This window comes from Lissotriton vulgaris, chromosome 1_2, assembly GCF_964263255.1.
Source record: "Lissotriton vulgaris chromosome 1_2, aLisVul1.2, whole genome shotgun sequence".
Classification (NCBI taxonomy): Eukaryota; Metazoa; Chordata; class Amphibia; order Caudata; family Salamandridae; genus Lissotriton; species Lissotriton vulgaris.
Window position 1 is genome coordinate 164,082,808 of NC_141686.1, and position 16,206 is coordinate 164,099,013.

The 16,206-nt window shown below is 48.2% G+C and overlaps 1 protein-coding gene across 1 annotated transcript in view; it reads left to right on the forward strand.

Annotated features, from left to right (window-relative positions):
* The window catches only part of LOC147734755 (aldo-keto reductase family 1 member C1-like), a 210,055-nt gene that overhangs the window by 188,709 nt on the left and 5,140 nt on the right, over positions 1–16,206 (forward strand). The window contains exon 9 of the mRNA XM_086953034.1: positions 13,312–13,394. Coding sequence (XP_086809160.1) covers positions 13,312–13,394 — 83 coding nt within the window. The remainder of the gene's footprint in view (positions 1–13,311; positions 13,395–16,206) is intronic.

Consider the following 16,206-nt stretch of genomic DNA (forward strand, 5'->3'; position numbering starts at 1 on the left):
GCCACAGCTGAGCGCTAAGGAATGAGGCGCCCAGCGAGGTCTGGTGTCCGCTAGTTCTGCAGGACAATAGATGGCAAGACAGGGCCCCCTGATTACCTCCCTTAAGAGGAGGTCGCTAGCCAGGAACGCTAGAGCGTGCACCCCAGTGCCTAAAACCTACCCTCACTTAAAATGGCGGCCGTAGAAACGAAGCTTAATACTTGTGGTTGAATTAGAACCCAATTCCCTTGGATACTCTAGAAGGAATGGGGATGAAAGAATTGGGTCCCAAGGGCAGAATTAAATATTTTTGCTGTTTCGACACAGTACAATATGGTGCAGTCATATCTATAAACCAAACAAGATACCAGCTTTAGTTATAAAAACTACTTTTTCACTACTGGCCTTAGAGCACAGTTTATACAAAAATTGTTAGATCCAATTGTCGTTCACAATAAATAAATAAAATAATCCTATCTAATGACTATCTACTAGGCTGGGAATTAATTCAAATTAGGTGTCCTTTACCATACCTACATTGGTGGTGCAAAATGTACCATGCTGATGTTTTTTACTTAAAATAAATTAACATAATTTCCTTCAGGTGACTCAGTGTTCAGAATTCCAAACTGCCTTTTAAGTCCCAGTGAGGGCTCATTTGAGGTTTGAAGCCCAGCCAGTGCTCCAGGAGACCAGCTTCAGTCATTCAATGACCCCATCTGTCTCTCTGTGTGCATGGATTACAAGAATAGGAAGTGCTCTGTCGTGCCCAGGGTGAAGACTCTGGGACCTGGTTTCCGTGCACCATGTCAGAAAGTGCCCAGGACAGGAACCTGCAGGCCAAGGGAAGCCCAGCTGTGTCCTCCCTGTGCAGTGTTGTGCTTTCTGCCTGTGCCCAAATCATGAGTGATATTTCCCAACTGACTATTTGAGGGGGCGGGGGGGATTCTGTTTCCACCTCTTCGTGGTCAATCACTTTGCCACTATCAGACCCAAATCTCGGAATCGGGATGTGACCCTGTTCTTCTTGGACCTGGCGTATAGCCCCAGTATGCAAACTTCCCACAAATGTGGCAGGGGTATATCAGTGCAAGTATCAAGAGCTGTGGTTACTGCGTGCAAGTAGAGTTGCAGGGATGTGCAGGACCTGAGCATGTGTTACAGATTCGCATTGAGCTGTTGACAGTGGGGACACACAAAAGTGGCAATGTTGAAATATCTGTTTATGTTATCAGGTGAGAGGTATGCTCTCTGTATAATATAGGTTTGTATAAGCTTACATTTGGAACTTCTTGGTATTGAGGAGGAGCTTCTAGGATAGCACTCCATTCCTTCTCCATCCACGGCTACCCTCTATCCGTTTCCCAAAGTGTGCGAAGACTCAGCATGTGTTTCAGTGTATGTGTAATTAGAGCTGACACCAGCCAGAGCACTGTGTGTGACACCTCACCTATTACAAGGAAGTACTGCAACAGCAGGTGTGTCATTGGTCCGGCCGTCATGTTCCCCCAGGCGGTCGAAAGGGCCCTTGTGAGAGAAGTGTGCAAAAGAAACTGTCCTGCCGGCAAGCCATAGTCTTCTGCCAACGTCTCAAATAAATTGCCCTGTGTATCTATGCCGGCTGTATGCCAGTGTGTGAGGACCCCCTCGGAGGTGCCTACTCTGCTTCTAGTCATCCCCGCGAGTGGCAGTATCGAGGCGTACGGGGTTACTTCTCGGGTGAGGTGCAGGCTCCTTTTGTAGCATTTATGCGCCAGTTCCAGGTGCATTTGGGATGGACGTGGAGGCTTGGCAATGGAGTGGAACAAATGGTAGATCTTGGATTGGGTCCAGGGCTGTTGCTGGGTGGCCGTGCCCTCCAGACTCCTGCCGCTTAACCACTTCGTCACCCACTGTAACTAGGCCTCTAAGTAGTATAACTCCATATAAGGGATCGCCAGCCCTCCCTGGCTGGTAGGGGCATGTAGCTTCCACAATGCAACCCGGGGCCTTCCTTTGTTCCAGATTAAGTCACGGAACATACACTCCAGCTCTCCGAAGCCCCTGGTTGGGACATATGTCGGGAGATTCGAAAAATAGTATAGTAACTTAGGACTATAACCATCTTTATCAAAGTAATGCAGGTCATAACTTTCAGCGGGAGTGACTACCAAAATTGCACCTGGGCCCTAACAGCCGAAATAGCTCTGGTTAGGTTGCCCTCAAGAATATCAGCAGGCGATCGGTATAGGAAGACACCAAGATAGTGGAACGTAGCGGGGTAACACGAGAGAGTGGAGCCATTGAGGAGCACTACTGTTTCTACCTTGTTCTCGCTAACGGAATAAATTCCTGACTTGGCCCAGTTCACCCGAAGACCTGACAAAGGTCCGCAGCGTGTCCGCTATGAATGTGGAAATCTCATGTATATCGCACACGTAGAGTATCAGATCATCAGCGTATAAAGAAATGCCAAGCATTCCATCTCCCAACTGGATGCCCCACTCTTCCCCATCTCCATGGAGTAACATCGCCAGCGGTTCCATAGCGAGGGAGAAGAGTAACAGGGACAGGGGGCAACCCTGGCGCATCCCTCGTCTCACTCGGATGGGGTCCAAAATGAGTTGACCTGTTCTGACCCAGACAATGGGTCGGTGGTAAAGCAATTGGATCATGCTCATGTAATGGTCCACTAACTCATTCTTGTATAATACCTCAAACAGATAGGGCCACTCCAGGGAGTCAAAGGCCTTCTCTAAGTCTAGTACTAGGCAGTCTGTGTAGTGCATATTTCTGCACCCGGAAGAACCTAAGTATATTAAGTGAGGTGCTTCTGGCGGGGATGAAACCATTCTGGCCCGGGTGCAACAGTGCCTTTACTGATGGCGACAAGCACTTAGCAAGAATCGACACAAAGATCTTGTAGTCGATGTTCAGGAGGGCTAGCGGACGATAGGAGCCTAGGGACTCAGGGTTCCTGCCAGGCTTGAGGAGAGAGATCAACAGCACTTCGCTTTGCGTGCTAGTAAGTGTACAGTGTTCGACTGCTGTCTCATACACTCTTAGCAGCTGTGGCACTAGTATAACTCAGTGTGTATGGATTACAGCAAAGTAGGATAGACTTGCTCCTGACTAGCAAGGACCACCTTATCGTCCGCGTTCTCACCATGGGGCTGTCCGGGTCTGCAGCTGCCATCCAACCCTGTCTAATGGACGCTTCCTCTAAGTCTTGCTTCTAAGAGAGCAGGCAGGTGTGTAAAGGTGACATCCCCATTAAGGGTAGCCTTCTCAGGGGTGGTCTAGTCAGCACTGTAATATGATGTCGTTGGGCGGCTCACCTGGAAATCTTAAAGACGTTTTATTTGACTCTCCAGAGCCATGCAGGGCTCCCGGAGTTTGGATGTGTGAACTCAAAATGTCCCCTTTCACTCAGTGTACATGGATTACAAGAGATGCAGCTAGCCTACCTCTGGAATATTAAGCACAAAGCTTGACGATCCCCTCCTCCTCCGGTATTTCTCCCTAGGAGCCGAAAGTGCCTGGGCCAGCCTGTCTCGGGGTTCCTAGGGCCTGAGTCTGTGCCTTCTTTCCATCCCTGCCCTCTTTTCTTCCGAGCATTGCTTCCTGGAGAGAAGGTAGGGATGCAAAGCTAACATCCCCATGCTGGACGATCTGGTCAGGCCTGGGTTAGGCAGCCCTGTTCTCTGAGTGGGCCCACTTGGTCCATTTAGGGATGGACTGCTTGGCGAGCCTCTGATATGTAAATGTACAAATGTAAATGTACATGTATTTATATAGCCCAAATCACCGACCCGGTATCTAAGAGCTTGCTTAGGGAACCCGTCCTGGTATTCCCCTGTGAGATAACTCCGGCAGGGTATCCACAAGGTGAAAGCCAGGCCTCCCACCGCGAGGGGCCGTTGTGGAGATTAAGCAAGCTATTGCCCAGAGTCGCAGAGTGTGGACCCATGAATCAAGTAGGCACCGGAGCGGGATTTGTCGAGTCCATGGACATTTTAGGACTCAAGACCCCGCCGAGCCGGGAATTGAACCCTGGTCCCGGGCTGACCTCTGCTTCCAGGTCTGCCTCCTGTAACCAGTGAGCCACACTTCTCCACTGATATAGTTTCTTGCATAGAGCTTCCATCTCGTCTGGACTGTGGGACTCGATTGTCCGCCTTTTGTGGGGGCTGCTCAGCAGAGCGAAGGTCAACCAGCCTGGCAGCTTGTGAAGTGGCCTTACCCTAATGGATAGGGTCACCACAACAGAACCGCACAGGGGCCTCACCTTCCCAACATGTGCTGCTGGGTGCATGGATGGGTGTAGGAACCCTCACAGGTTGATCAGATGGCCACAGCGGGCTCCAGCTGAGTTGCCACAAGGCAGGAAGCTCAAGAAAGGAGCCTCCTGAGCCCTGGACTTATAGTCGGCTGCCGCCTGGGCACTCTGGTCACCAGGTCAGCCCAAGCCCTCTGCTGCCTGGCTGGTTGACCAGATGATCGCCCGCTGGCTGGCCAACCACATTGCTTGTCTGTGGCTGGCTGACACTGAAATGTGTCTTTCCCTGAGTTCTGTAAGCAACCACTTTATTGGGGCTTAATAGTTGAGGAAAAATGGCTTGCCAAGCATTCCCAAGCGAAGAGGGGTGTTGGCTGGGAGCTTAACCCTCCTTAGCTCCCCAGGCTCAGACCCCAGGAAGGTGGAAGACACCAACCAGGAGAATCCTTAGCCGATGGAGCATCATGGTGGTTCCTTTTATGGTACAAAAAGTTTGGTGAGTGGCTGCAATTGGTTTTTTAAAAACAAAAAACTATTGACCTCAACACTGACTGTTTTCTTTCAGGATGTGGGGGGTCATTATTTGTTTTTGTCTGTGACAGACAGAAACAAGCATTTACAATGCAACGGTTTCGCCTTGGCAAAAGTTAGAGCTATTGGCATTGTAAATGACAACATTTTTATTTATGTGTTGGTTTTGAAAACAGATAAATAAATGACATTGTCATTTACATTGCCAATAGCTTAATCTCTCGCAAATGTGAGACCTATTGTACCCTACTGGACGAGCTCAGCAGACAGCAATTACTACCACACACACACACCCAGAGCCACAGACACCCAGAGCCACACACACACAGCCAGCCACAGACACCCAGAGCCACACACACACAGCCAGCCACACACACCCAGAGCCAAACACACACACACACACCCAAAGCCACACACACACACACACACCCAAAGCCACACACACACACACACACACCCAAAGCCACACACACACACCCAAAGCCACACACACACACACACATCCAGAGCCACACACACACACCCAGAGCCACACACACACACACAGAGCCACACACACACACACACACACACCCAGAGCCACACACACCCAGAGCCACAGAGCCACACACACCCAGAGCCACACACACTCACACACACAGAGCCACACACACTCACACACCCAGAGCCACACACACTCACACACCCAGAGCCACACACTCACACCCACCCAGAGCCACACACACCCACCCAGAGCCACACACACCCACCCAGAGCCACACACACCCACCCAGGAGAGCAAGCACAGCGAGGGGGCAGGGAAGCAAGCACAGCGAGGGGGCAGGGAAGCAAGCACAGCATGGGGGCAGGGAAGCAAACCAGGGGGCAGGGAAGCAAACCAGGGGGCAGGGAAGCAAACCAGGGGGCAGGGAAGCAAACCAGGGGGCAGGGAAGCAAGCACAGGCAGGTTGCAGGGGAGCAAGCACAGCCAGGGGCAGGGGAACCAGGGGGCGGGGGAGCAGCACAGCCAGGGGGCAGGGAAGCAAGCACAGGCAGGTTGCAGGGGAGCAAGCACAGCCAGGGGCACGGGAACCAGGGGGCGGGGAAGCAAGCACAGCCAGGGGGCGGGGAAGCAAGCACGGGCAGGGAAGCAAGCACAGCCAGGGGGCAGGGAAGCAAGCACACTAGTCACTAGTAGGTTTCAAAAGAGATCCTGGGCTGCACAATTTTGAGATCAAGTATTTGTGCAACAGCTGGCCGGAGATCCCTACTGGAATACTGGGAGAGGGCATGAACCCTCTGCCTACTCAGAAACGCAGATAAGGAGCAAGATTACACTTTCAAGCAGGATGAAACAGAAAGCATGATGATCAACGCATAACCAGTGCTGCTGCCACAGCCAGAGTTAAAAAGGTAGAATAAGGTACGAACAATTAACATCACTTTTTTACTGCTTATAAATAAAAATCACCTGGCTTTAAAACACACTGTACTCTAATACAACGATCATTAAACCATGTTTCCTCATGTAAGTAATGAGGAGTGCTTTTCATAATGAGGTTTACTGAGTTACTGAAGGGCACGTAGGTAAGCAGCAATTCATACTCTGTAGCACGCAAAATGTATTTAATTACTTTCATTCAAGTTAAGAGGGATTCAGCATAAGCGAGTGCGTGCCAAACTCACGTTTTGATTCACGCGTTTAGTTTTTGTACCTTCCACAATGCCTCCTATTTGTTCATCCTTTTTCACAATAGTAAGCGGTTTTTACAGCACGTGTCCCATACAAATACTTAACAATGATATACCTTACACTGATCCCCACGCCCAGAATTCTTATATTTTCGCCTTGCCTGATAAGTATTATATGAGACACCCCAAACATTTTCTCTGTTAGTGGGCTAAAGGTAGAATATCTAGATTAATCCCCTCAACTGATTAAGAGCTACTACTGTAGTTCTCATTGGATGCATTCATAGTGGTGCAATTGATGCCAATGAATGCGTGTTTACAGCCTTCTCCCCATAGTGGGAATCTCAGGGTGTTGGTGCTGTATTTGTTACCAAGCGTATACTTGGCAGTAGGAAGTAAGCTACTGCTTGCCGAGTGCACCAACCTTTGGGTGTATCATGTCACCTGGGTAGCTCCCGTTTAGTGCATCATAGGATACTCTTGATCAAGTTGCCCGTCTCTAATTACGTGCAAATGTAGATAGTTACTAATAGAGTCCCTTACTGTTCACGCTCATTGATTGCCCTCCATATGGATGGGAACTGTAGAGCGAGCAGACCAACCTCTCGCTCACTACACTCAATCTCCCACGATATTCACAAGGAGCATCCTATATGCTACAAAACATTGATTGCTCGAGGCATATAGGCTGGAGGTTCCTGTTGTACTATTTTTTCCTGAGATGGGGGGACACCATGCGTAGGACACACACACCATGATGCTCAGATGGGGTACCCTGCCCATGTCGGGTGTGGTCTCTCTAAACCTGCTGTCAGCTGCTTCCCCTCCTGGTTTCATTGCAAAATATGAAGTTTCCTTACTCTCCTTACCTCACTGTCCACTACTTCATGATAGGCCGGTGGAGGGTCGAAGCCTCCGCGCCCGCTGCGACTGCCCTCGCCACTGTCCCCACGAGGGCCGCCGCTATCCATGGGCTCATACCCGCCGTAGTCCAAGCCCGGCCGCTCGTTTGTGAGCAGCGCCACCGCTTCATTGATGTCATTTTTTGCCAAACGCAATGCTTTCCGGATGGCACCAGGGTCAGCGAATCCCATGCACAGCAGGGTCGTGGTATGCTGCTCTTCTTCGCTCTCCATGTCACCCGTGCGCACAATCTCCTGGCCACTCACTGAGCTCCGCACCTGACACTTACGCTCCTGCGCGCCGCCATCTTCCCGGCCCTCCCACTACCTCCCTTTCGGTGAACAGAACAAAGCCACTGGAGCTGCCAATCTCTTGTCACGTGACCCGACAAAAACTGATGGAGAGCAGGGAGTAACATTGTGATGAGAGACATAGAAGTAGGACACAAAATAAGCACGTTACCCAAGGGCTCAGAGACTGGAAAATGCACCCCGAGGCAAATGCTGTGCTTTGGAAACTTAACTACGGATAGAAAAATAGGATATTCTATTTTTTTAAATGATGTGACCAGACACTGTTCGTGTTAAATTAATGTACATTTTTATCCGAAGAAACATCCCACTTCTTACTCATACCCTGCGGAGGACAGCCGGGTGGGGAAGGATGGGAGCGAGAGCACGAGACGGGGCAGGCAAGGTAGGACAGGAGAGATGAGAGAGAGGGACAGGGAAGCCAGAGAGGCGGGAGAAGCGAAGAGGTCCCGGGCCGCGCTGTGATTGGCTGACGTCACGGGGGTGTCCCGGGCCGGCAGCCAATCACAGCGCGGCCCGGGAATGACGTCACGGGGGTGTCCCGGGCCGGCAGCCAATCGCAGCGCGGCCCGGGACAAAGGGGCGGGGCTTAAAAAAAGCACCAGAAACGCCCCCGATTCGCGTTTTCAAGAGAAAGCGCGATTGACAGCCTCTGTCTCCCAATGGCTAGCCTCCATTTATGGAGCTAGCCAATTGGAAACAGAGGCGGTCTGAAGATCCCTACTGAAAACAAAAGTTTTCAAACTGGGAGGGGCACTTCGTGCCCCTCGCCAGGTCGAAACCTAAAAAGTAATTCTTGCCAGAGTCAGCGAGTTTGAGTCGAGCAAAAACTCTCTTTAAAGAACACTTTGGGTTCTGGAAAGAACATTCAACTAATCATCAAATTCTCAGAGAAGTGGACATAAAAAGATGTGGATTTAACATCAACAAATGAACCGGAGTCGACCTTCTGGATTTAGCCAGAGCATGTGGCGGAGCGCGGCCCACCGGACTGGTCTACAAGCTCAAATTTCAAAGCTACCTGATGAACCTGCCGGCTCGCCACCTGATGAACCTGCCTGCTCGCCACCTGCTAATTTGCATCTTCCGTCCAGCAGTCCGAGAGGAGTGCTCAACGGCACGCCCTCGGCTTCTGGAGGCCTCAGGGAACAATTCTTGGAGCATTTCTCTTCAATCTAGTTACCAAAGATTTCCCTATGGACTTAAGGAAGACAGACCTTGAGCTTTATGCTGATGTCACCCTCAGTCCTTCAAAGAAAATAGATAGCATAGCGCCTAGAAATATCCCTCAGCAGACGCTCTGGATGGCACAGCGACTGGCAAGGGGTCAAGAGCACAGCAGCATGATTCACCAGACGAGGATCACAGCGGATCCACCGGGCTGCCTTGATGGAGTGGAGACAAGTGGGAAAACAGCAACTCCTGCCTAGGGGGTGACACTACCCCAAACTCACATTGAGAAAACTCAGCAGAAGGCATCAACCAAACGGGCTGCTTTGCACCAACTTCTGAGGAGGAAATCACTGCCCTGGAGGAAAGGGCGCAATCATTCGACCCAGAATGACGCGGGCTGCTCTGGTCTGGAGCGGATGAGGCCAGGGGAATCTACGGAAATCAATGCAAAAACTAAAACACAAGGCCCTCGGGCTGGCAGCAGGGGGCCCTCGGAGGGGCTGGCAGCAGGTGCTCCTGGCTTCACAAGAACAGCAGACCTCCAGAGATCCAGGCGCTGAGGGGTGGGACGACCACCGCAAACTCAAGGAGAAACTCTACAAGAGACTGGAGCTAAATGAAACCACACTGAACACAAAATACACAGACAGACACCTCTGCAAACCGTTACCAACAGCTCTCCGAAGCGCTGTGCCAGTCAACACCCACCTGTGACAAAGTGTCAAACAGAAAACACACAGCGGGGCCTACAAGCTCCGAGCGATCACGGAGTGACGAGGCTGGAGCCCGGTGCCCTCCACTCTGACAGCCAGAGAAGGGCAAGAGTCCAGTAAAAGCCCCCATCCCCCCCCCATCATGGGTGAAAGCCGAGGCCCCCCAGCAGCACCAGTCCGAATAACCACCCACCCCGGGAGCCAAGAACCACCTTTTTCGTCGAGCGCAGTGTGTTTCCCGCCACCGGATGGGGTTGAATGATGTGGTCTCCTAGATCTGTTTCAAGCGTGTGAACGACGCACGATGCGTAGCTTTAGGCATTTTCTAAACGGTGCTTTCGTGTTTTGCACGGCGCTGTAGATTTCGGTATTTTCTGCACGGTGCTGTGGTTTTAGGGTATGTGCACGCTGTTGTAGTTTAAGTTTTGTGCACGGTGCTGTAGTTTTAGCTTTTTTTGCACGGTTCTGACATATTAGTTTTTTTCACGGCGCTGAAGTTTTAGGCAGTTCTACACACGGCGCTGTAGTTTCTTAAAGGGGCTGGAAAGTATTATATTTTCCGTGATGCATTTACTCCCCACCCACCCACGCCGCCCCCGCAGGGCGCTCTGCAGCTCAAAGGGAGGGAGAGGGTTGGGGGCACACGAGGCCCCCGACGGATCCTCTCCCCCTCCCCTGATCCCACCCCAAGTGCCCCGTGATCAACGCCGCCAGCCGCCACTCACGGGGGGGGAGGGAGCAAGAGCTGCGGACGGCCCGGTGACACACCCCCCCCCCCCCCCCCCCCCGCAGCACAGACGGAGCCCTCACCTGGGAGCGCGCGGAGCAGGACAAAAGCTTCAACTTTCTGGGTCGGCGCCGTCTGCACCTGGCGCGGGCGGGGCCGGAGCCCCTCCTCCCGCGGGGCACCCTGGGAGCTGTAGTCCGTGGCAGCGCCTGCCCTCCCGCTGTAAGCAGACACCGGGGGCCGGTGACTCACGGCCCGGGCGGCCCTGGCAGCGGCCCCGGGCGCACAGCCTGCTGGGACTTGTAGTTCCACCCACGGCCCGCCCGCTGCAGAACCCCCCTCTATTGGTCCGTGTCCCTTGGGGGTATAGGTACTTTCCCTCTTGGCTAATCCGGCATAGTGGGAGGGGCTCAGGAATCATGCCGACCCCACAATCACGGCCCTGCTTGTTCGCTTTATGTGAAAGCCACACCGGAGACGTGCTGTGCAGACAGCTTCTAAAAGCAGCACTTTTCTCTCTGACCTCACCACGCCTTCTTAAGTGGGTGGGGAAGGATGGGAGCGAGGGCACGAGACGGGGCAGGCAAGGTAGGACATGAGAGAGAGGGACAGGGAAGCCAGAGAGGCGGGAGAAGCGAAGAGGTCCCGGGCCGCGCTGTGATTGGCTGACGTCACGGGGGTGTCCCGGGCCGGCAGCCAATCACAGCGCGGCCCGGGAAATGACGTCACGGGGGTGTCCCGGGCCGGCAGCCAATCGCAGCGCGGCCCGGGACAAAGGGGCGGGGCTTAAAAAAAGCACCAGAAACGCCCCCGAATCGCGTTTTCAAGAGAAAGCGCGATTGACAGCCTCTGTCTCCCAATGGCTAGCCTCCATTTATGGAGCTAGCCAATTGGAAACAGAGGCGGTCTGAAGATCCCTACTGAAAACAAAAGTTTTCAAACTGGGAGGGGCACTTTCGTGCCCCTCGCCAGGCTGAAACCTAAAAAAGGACATTACTCTGGCCATCCAATAGGGTGGGTGGTGTAATCCCCTACCTCCAACAGCCCACTCCATTAGGCCACATTAGAAAGCTTTCCGTCTATGACACTCCCACCCAACCCCAATTAGGTCCGTCGATGCAAACTAGGATTTAATAATCCTCTCTCAGAAAATATCACATTATGTGTTTGGAATAAGAAATGTTGTCCTATTCAGTCGTTTAACAATGAGAATTGAAATGGTGTCAAAAAACCTACAAGTTGTAAGGTGTTTTGATTATAATTATTGGCATATGTCTTCATTGAGAGCAATCGATTGTATATTTTTTATATGTGTGACATTTTGTTTATTTTTTTACTGTAGGCACAGCAGTCTGAGTTAGTTACTTGTGTAGTTTTTTTCCTGACCAGATGGGAGATCCTTTCTCTTGTACCCTTTTTGTCCTTCACATAGCTCATTACAGAAACTAATCCAAACATGTCACATCCTATTTTGAGCATTAATCACATCCTCCAGTAATTAATTATTTGGAAAGATGAATATTATTAGGACAGGACAAGGGCTCACCTCAAAGAATAAGCCTACCACCTGCTGGATATTATTCAACATATACTAAACCCATGGTCAATTCTTGGTAATGTGACATAAAGCAGCCAGGTTGTATCAAAGTCAATGCATAAACTTTGTAAGCATTGTATAAACTGTATAAAAAGTCACACAAAAAACTTTAAAATTTCACAACCAATTTTTACTTGTCAAACCAGTTTGAGTTAATTAAGAACAAAACAATAGAAATTCAATAATGGAAACCAGAGATGTGGAGTAAAACGTACCAAGAACAATACAGTGTCTAATGTAAGTAAATGGCTGCGGTAGACTAGGACTAAACTTCAATCTCTGTATAAAGAAATACCCAGTTTCCTCCCATATCTAACACTAAAATGCAGTTTGAACCAGGCCCAATACCCACAACAACAAAAAATAAGTCAGAATTGTATAAAACAAAGCAAGGTCCATCATTGACCAGACAGGAGACACACAATCATTGTTATATGTTGCTGTCTAATCCCTTTCAAGAGTGCAAAGGTTTTACTTGTGCCTCAGACAGACCTATCAATCAGGCCTTCATACTGTTATTCCAAAAGGATGGCAGCAGTTCATAGCCTCAATATTCTGCAGAGCTCAGATAGGCCATCTGTGCTCAGTCAGGTAGATCTGTCAATCAAAGTGACCTATTGCCTGTTTCCGGAAGGATTTTCACAGCTCAATGTTGGCTTAGTACAAGGTGACCAGCTGTCAGTGACTAATGCTAATTAGACTCTCAAAGACTCTAGAAGGTAAAGAGTAACGTTCTCAAAATTACTTTTACATAATATTTATTAAAAATCCAACCTCATTATTGAGTAGGACTTTTAATAACTATGTGAAACAGTAGTTACAATATTTTCCTAGCTGATACCGAACCTGAGTTAGCGGTATTAATATTTAAATGTGTACTCAAGTTTTCCAAGTAGTGCAGCTAGCGCCTGCCACTGTGAAAATAGCTTTTGGGGCCTTGTGTTGGACACAGTAACATTAATTACTGATATTTAAAAGTGATACCTAATTTTATCCCTATTTCTTTCTGTCTCTCTCTCTGTCTCAGAAGCCTTAGACACAATCCCCTTGGTGTACTGTGTAAGACTCCTATAGCTACAACATTAGTTGCCTGAATCAGATCTGTGGATTTATAAAAAGCACTAATTCTTAAAGTATTACCCAGATTTCACTCCCATAGAACCCTCTGTGTCTTTCAACTAATTTCCTGCCTCCAGTCTTAGAGCGATGGAAGGAATGGCTTCTTAAGTTTTAGTTTTTACTAACCAATGTTTTGAATTTGATGAAATGAAGGATTATCAATCAGACAGCCCTTATTTCATGAAGTATTTGCTCCTCCGGCATGGGATGTTTTCATCAAAACTTTATGCTCGTTGACCATAGAAATAATCTTCTCCGTGTGTTGTGCAGTACAGTAGTATGCTTCTACATCATGTCACTGAGAACACGTTTTTGTTTTTTACCAACAGGTGTTTGACTTCCATTTGGAACCTGAAGATATGAAAATCATTGATGGCCTCAACAGAAATATGCACTATGATTATTTGGAAGAGTAAGTCATTTTTTGGGGAGGAATAAGTAATAAATGGACCTGTAATGATAAGCCGTTTAAGAAGTGTGGACTGTACTTAACGAATTAGAAAAGACTAATGTTACAATGTCAGTGGATAGCCTTCCAAAAATCTGACATTTGTCTCAGGAAATACCTTTGATCATTGATCATGTTCCATCAGCCTGGTACTCCACCATTTTCTCTTGAAGTATACAACAACAAAGATGAAGGCACAGTGAAAAAGTATGCTGCAAATTAATTCTTCCAGTTAAAAACAAAGAAGATGGTAAGTGCACCTATGGTCCAGCAGAAGGAATAGCCATTGAGTACCCGAGAAGAGGGCTCCATCCGGAGTACCTGATCCTTTTGTGCTCTGCAGCAGGTCCAGTGGTGAGAAACTGTGGGGCCGATTCACAGAACTAACTTAAGACAAAATCCTAAACTTACTACTTTTGGAATTCACAGAAGTTAGGATGTTGTCTTAAGTTTGTCTTAAGACAGACTTAAGTTAGGATTTTGTCTATATAAATCTATGGTAGAAATGGTACATATTTACAAAAGTATCTATCTTTCAACCTAGATCATGGCATTAGGTGGTTTATATGGTTACTTAGATTAGTGGAGGAGTGTGGCTCAATGCTTAGAGCGGCAGACCTTGATGCAGAACGCTGGCCAGGGACCAGGGTTCGATTCCCGCCTCGTGGGTTCGGGCTTAAATTCCTCTGACTGGATATTCTCGCCTCAGTGCCGATTCTAAGCATGGGTCCCACGCTGCAACTCTGGGCAATAGCTTGCTTAGTCTCCACAAAGGCCCCCGATGCACAAGGGATGCCTGGTTTCACCATGGGATGCCCAGGAGTGGACACCCCACAAGGAAAAGCCAGGAGGGGTTCCCTTGTGGTAGGAGTACAAGCGCCGGGATGCCTCCGGGTCACTGTTCGCGCTATACAAATACGCCACATTTACATTTACTACTAAATTGACTGTAGGACCCATTAGCATAACTCCACAGAACTGTGCAATCTATTTCAAGAAGGGATTCAAAAACGTAGTTCTTGAATCCCTTGACACTCGACACTCGACATTTGCCCTGCAGTCTCAGTAGCGCGTCGGCAATTTAGTAGCCTGTTATATTTTAAATTTAGCATACCAAACACAGATAAATTATTACAATTTATAAGGTTTCCACCAAATGAATGTGTGTGCTATAATGTATTTACATTGCTTTTTATCCTTTTGAAATTGTTTTAAATATTTGATATATGTGCACATTTGATTCATAACATGATTGTGGTAATCTCTATTTTATATTGTTGATCCCTGCTGAGGTCTCAATCAATAAAAATGTTTGACTTGAAACTTTAACAACATAAGCAAAACATAGCATTTCAGATCTATCTCGGTTGCTAAGACCTTCTGAATTTTGTGTGAATTTTCCTTTCTTCGGTTTGAGGTTGAAATTAGCAATCTGCAGTCGTCTCAAGATATAATTGATAGGACAGCAACATTTCTTGAATTTTCTCACTGCCTTATTGTGTCTAAATTGCACACCTTTATTACTCTCTACATAACCTCTTTAGTGATTCAGCCACACTGGCATTTGTAGAATCAACAGGAATATATGACATCCATTGAACTGTGAAAAAATAGCACAATACAGTGGGCACCAATTGTAAACAATTATTACCCACCAAAGAACCGTCTAGTAACAAATGGCTGCATCACGAGGACATAGAAACAACACCCAAAACCAAAGCCAATGGAACTGCTGGTAAGAGGAAATTCACAGAGTTGAGTTCTTTGGATGTAAAGGTATGACCAAAAGCAGACCTCCACCTCAGAAACATTGCTAAGCACCAAAGATCCTCTTCAACCACTGTTGTGACCTGCGTAAGTATGTGGAGAACAGAGGTGAAGGACAACTGGCCCATATTACAGAATTGTCACAGTGAGCGTTTCACCACAGAAATGGGATTATCATTTAAAAAGGACCACAAGAAATAATGAATGCGTTTGTTACTCTACTACATACTCTCAGTTCTCCGGGACAACAACATTTGCTCTTCTAGGCTGCAAGAATTTCTCTGAAAGTGCCCCTTGTAGTGCTCTAGAAACATTGATTGATGATATTTCATCACTTTTCACCAGAAGTATGACCACCTTGTCTAGCTGGTACGGTTTGGAAAACAATTCTAGTGGAGATGAAGTGTGAGACTGCAGCATTTTTAAAACAGGAGATGAAGAAAGTAGTGCACTCTTTAAGTGAAGTGTGTGCATAGCTGTAGGGCGTTTGGTACATCCAACAAGACCCCAGGCAAAAATCAGGTGTGAGTGAATCACATACACGTAGGACTAAGCTGTTTCATCAATCTGCTCACTTTGAGGTAGCAGGTTAAGCTCAAGGTATGTGGTATATAAGCTGTAACATCTAGGAATTAAAAGGAGCCAAAATGTTTTGAATACCACAACTGATGATGAAAAAACAAAAAAATATATTCTCTTGCATTAAGGCTCAACCAGATTACTGTAACTCTGACTTAGTTAAAGATTCTAACAATATTGATGACATGCCCATTTTGTCCACTTTGGTAGTGGACAAAATGGGCACCGATGTGGATATCAAGAACGCTTTGGCAGGTTGTTCATCGGGTTCTCCACTTGATCTCTGCTCCCAATTTTCTTTTTATTTATCATGTGAGATTATTTGCTCCTACTCTGTAGGTTTCTTGGCTTTCTCAATGTTTTCCTAGAAACTGGGATAATCCCCTGCTCCTGACAACCTGCCACAGGGATGCCTCTGCTGTAAAAGTTG